General features: G+C 43.9%; 1 protein-coding gene across 6 annotated transcripts in view; it reads left to right on the top strand.

The window, feature by feature from the left end:
• The first annotated feature begins 2,183 nt into the window (after window positions 1–2,183).
• The window catches only part of pgghg (protein-glucosylgalactosylhydroxylysine glucosidase), a 30,524-nt gene continuing 27,876 nt past the window's right edge, over window positions 2,184–4,831 (top strand). For 2 of the 6 annotated variants that reach the window (XM_014126081.3, XM_014126084.3), the window contains exons 1-2: window positions 2,184–2,713; window positions 2,931–2,999. In XM_014126081.3, coding sequence (XP_013981556.1) covers window positions 2,673–2,713; window positions 2,931–2,999 — 110 coding nt within the window. In that variant the 5' untranslated portion in view covers window positions 2,184–2,672. The remainder of the gene's footprint in view (window positions 2,714–2,930; window positions 3,000–4,831) is intronic. The other 4 variants (XM_014126082.3, XM_014126083.3, XM_014126087.3 and 1 more) reach the window with 2 other exon arrangements.

Below are 4,831 nucleotides of genomic sequence, written 5' to 3'. Positions count from 1 at the left end.
AGGAACATCTCCAGAGGTGGAGCCATCCAACCACAGCTCCCCGCACTGCAGAGGAGGAGACAGCAGGCCGCAGTGGACCTGGTGAAGGACATGCACACTCTTGACCAGTCACTGAATGACCTGCTCCCTCCACCACCAGGCTCCCTCCACCACCAGACTACCTCCACCACCAGGCTACCTCCACCACCAGGCTACCTCCACCACCAGGCTACCTCCACCACCAGGCTACCTCCACCACCAGGCTACCTCCACCAGCAGGCTCCCTCCACCACCAGGCTCCCTCCACCACCAGGCTCCCTCCACCACCAGACTACCTCCACCACCAGGCTACCTCCACCAGCAGGCTACCTCCACCAGCAGGCTCCCTCCACCACCAGGCTCCCTCCACCACCAGGCTACCTCCACCACCAGGCTCCTGAGAAACAGCCACCAACTGTCCTGTATAACACCACTCTACCTGCTATCAGCCTGTATAACACCATTCATAACCATTCAATCATCCTGAAGAGAAGTGAAAGCTTTATACATCTAATTTACTGTCCTATATTATTCAAGGACGTCATTAGAATAATGAAGATAAGGACAATGAAATGTATTTAATTTAACTGTTTAAAGCGAGGAAGGAATGAAGCAACAATAGAGAGAGAAAGAGCCTTCTACAGGTATATACAGTATATACAGTATGTATTGGATAAAGCTCTAATCAAATCCAGACATATTAATATGCTTTATAATGCTTTATAATGCTTTTGAATGACCCTTCCTGTTTTGTCGGGAAATACCGGGTTACCCGGGAGAAAAGTGATTTATTCTCGGGTTGAAAATATTCAACTCTAATGCAAAGTACACAGGCTTATCCAGACGCAGAGTTCACGCACAGGAAGACGATAGATCGTTTAGCTAGTTTCTCCCGTGCCATCAAATGAAGTTTCTCCCATGCCATCACATCAAATGAAGTTTCTCCGTGCCATCAAATGAAGTTTCTCCGTGCCATCAAATGAAGTAAATGAAATTAATCCCAAAGGTGCTGATGGGGTTGAGGTCAGGGCTCTGTGCAGGCCAGTCAAGTTCTTCCACACCGATCTCGACAAACCATTTCTGTATGGACCTCACTTTGTGTACGGCGCATTGTCATGCTGAAACAGCAAAGGACCTTCCCCAAAGGGCTCGTCCTAATATTTATATATTTCTTTATTCTATTCTTTTACTTTTAGATTTGTGTTTATTGTGTGTGTCTTGTTAGATATTACTGCACTGTTGGAGCTAGAAACACAAGCATTTCACTACACCCAAAATAACATCTGCTAAATATGTGTATGTGACCAATAAAATTTGATTTGAAACTGTTGCCACAAAGTTGGAAGCACAGAATTGTCTAAAATGTCATTGTATGCTGAAGCTTTAAGAGGGGGGAGAAGGGACAGTTACCCCAGTAATTGGAGGAAAATACACCTTTTCCAAAAACAATATTTCATTAAATAACTAACAAAAGTTTTAAATGGTAGCCACTTGTTTCCCTTAATAGTTTATCATCTACATACCTTGTTTATTTACCAAACTTTGCTTGTTTGTGACAGCAGTTGGACATTGTTCTTGGGGGGGGGTGTTAGTTGTCCCTGACATAGACTAATACTGTATTAGGATCTTATCAAAAATGCATTTAAAATGACGATCTGACATCGATATATCAATGTCTAACATGTGCACAGTACAATAACTTATGTATTTACGTTTTTCTGTAGAAACCTAGCATGCATGATGTCTTTATGAAGTTGTCCTAGATGAGACCAAACTCGCTGCGACTGAGAGGTGGTTTACCATCTAAATCTTCACAAACAATCATGGTTCCCAATTCCATCCCTTAGAAACCCAACCAAATAATCTAAATCCAATCCGCATTCTAGGAATCCTGTCCAGGTTGGTCCGTTGACCAGCCGTGACTATGGTCGTCACTAGTTACCACAGCCACAAAGTCATACGCCCGACCCATTTCTTCAATTTCAAAATGTGATTTAAAACCTTAACCTTAACACCATACTGCTAACCTTATGCCTAACTTTAACCTTAAATTAAGACCAAAAAATAAATAAAAAAAAAAACGTTTTCATGAATTTGTAGGATATTGGCCATTTGACTTTGTGTCTGTGGTAAGTAGTGGAACCCCTCGCTATGCCTCCTCCCCCTACATCCACACCGGAGAGGAACCTACATTTTGTTTTCTTCTATACAAAGTCTGGAACAAGACCTCACACTACCTTTAGGACCTTCTTTTCAACTAAATACAAGTTTGGGGCTCGGGAAGATCACTACTTCGTTTAGTTCCAGATCTTTATTCTACTCATGTGAGATACTTTACCTGTTTTTTATTTTACCTTTGTTTCTATTCTTCACTTATTTTCTGCATTCCTTTCATCCCCGGTAACGGCGGATGCCCCCCCCCCCCCCCCTTTCTCCTCACGTGAGTGTGGGACGGTTCCCCCGGTCGGATTATCAAGGAACTGTTGAGAATTACAGCGGTCTGTAAACAGCAACAGAGACTGACGGCAACAGAGACTGACGCCGACAGAGTTGCGTTTTAAGACTCGTTACTCCTCGGCATTGAACGGTCGCCATGAACTTTTTTGCCGTTATCATCTTTCTCATCGTTCCTTACGGTTTACTTTCTCGAGATCATGAGATTAATTCAATATGTCATGCTGCTCTTTGTGTTTTGGTGAGGCGATCCACTTTTTTATTGTCATGTTTATTTGTAATCTCTTGTGACACATCACATGTCATGATGAGTGCTTGTGACAAAAACCAGATGTCACATTGGTTTCGCTCGTTAGAACTGGTTTCTGTAAGGGGCTTTCAGGACATTTCTCTTCATATAGAGCAGTGATTTCAGAATGACACTTGACTAATGCATGTTTCTCTTTGTTTTGCTGTAGTTTATTCTCTTTGATAAACTATAGGCTCTACTATTCTCATTTTCTCATACCCAAATTGTCCCTTGTGTGGTAAGTATATATATATGAAATATAAATGGATATATGATATATCAAATATATCAAACAAATATATCAAAATATATATTTTAACGTTTATCTAAATAGTAGGAAACACATTTTACAGCTGAAAGCTGAAATTGTAGCATACAGAAGCTCACATACAAATAAATAAGTAATTAAACAACAGGTTAAAATGCAAAATAGAAGGTAGGCCTACTGCTGTTATAATACCTGTCAGTCTGGGTAGGACAGTAGAGCGTTGGGCTGTATAATACCTGTCAGTCTGGGTAGGACAGTAGAGCGTTGGGCTGTATAATACCTGTCAGTCTGGGTAGGACAGTAGAGCGTTGGGCTGTATAATACCTGTCAGTCTGGGTAGGACAGTAGAGCGTTGGGCTGTATAATACCTGTCAGTCTGGGTAGGACAGTAGAGCGGTGGGCTGTATAATACCTGTCAGTCTGGGTAGGACTGTAGAGCGGTGGGCTGTATAATACCTGTCAGTCTGGGTAGGACAGTAGAGCGTTGGGCTGTATAATACCTGTCAGTCTGGGTAGGACAGTAGAGCGTTGGGCTGTATAATACCTGTCAGTCTGGGTAGGACAGTAGAGCGTTGGGCTGTATAATACCTGTCAGTCTGGGTAGGACAGTAGAGCGGTGGGCTGTATAATACCTGTCAGTCTGGGTAGGACAGTAGAGCGTTGGGCTCTATAATACCTGTCAGTCTGGGTAGGACAGTAGAGCGTTGGGCTGTATAATACCTGTCAGTCTGGGTAGGACAGTAGAGCGTTGGGCTGTATAATACCTGTCAGTCTGGGTAGGACAGTAGAGCGTTGGGCTGTATAATACCTGTCAGTCTGGGTAGGACAGTAGAGCGTTGGGCTGTATAATACCTGTCAGTCTGGGTAGGACAGTAGAGCGTTGGGCTGTATAATACCTGTCAGTATACCTGTCAGTCTGGGTAGGACAGTAGAGCGTTGGGCTGTATAATACCTGTCAGTCTGGGTAGGACAGTAGAGCGTTGGGCTGTATAATACCTGTCAGTCTGGGTAGGACAGTAGAGCGTTGGGCTGTATAATACCTGTCAGTCTGGGTAGGACAGTAGAGCGTTGGGCTGTATAATACCTGTCAGTCTGGGTAGGACAGTAGAGCGGTGGGCTGTATAATACCTGTCAGTCTGGGTAGGACAGTAGAGCGTTGGGCTCTATAATACCTGTCATAGGCATTCTGTGTGTGTGTTTGTGTGACATAGGCATTCTGTGTGTGTGTGTGACATAGGCATTCTGTGTGTGTGTGTGACATAGGCATTCTGTGTGTGTGTGTGACATAGGCATTCTGTGTGTGTGTGTGACATAGGCATTCTGTGTGTGTGACATAGGCATTCTGTGTGTGTGACATAGGCATTCTGTGTGTGTGACATAGGCATTCTGTGTGTGTGACATAGGCATTCTGTGTGTGACATGAGGCATTCTGTGTGTGTGACATAGGCATTCTGTGTGTGTGACATAGGCATTCTGTGTGTGTGACATAGGCATTCTGTGTGTGTCGGCACGGGGATAGGCATTCTGTGTGTGACAGGCATTCTGTGTGTGTGACAGGCATTCTGTGTGTGTGACATAGGCATTCTGTGTGTGACATAGGCATTCTGTGTGTGTGACATAGGCATTCTGTGTGTGTGACATAGGCATTCTGTGTGTGTGACATAGGCATTCTGTGTGTGTGACATAGGCATTCTGTGTGTGTGACATAGGCATTCTGTGTGTGACATAGGCATTCTGTGTGTGTGACATAGGCATTCTGTGTGTGTGACATAGGCATTCTGTGTGTGTGACATAGGCATTCT

This window comes from Salmo salar, chromosome 10 (assembly GCF_965601325.2).
Source record: "Salmo salar chromosome 10, fSalSal1, whole genome shotgun sequence".
In the NCBI taxonomy this organism is placed as follows: Eukaryota; Metazoa; Chordata; class Actinopteri; order Salmoniformes; family Salmonidae; genus Salmo; species Salmo salar.
The sequence above is the reverse complement of the archived record's forward strand: the minus strand, read 5'-3'. Positions and strand labels throughout refer to the sequence as shown.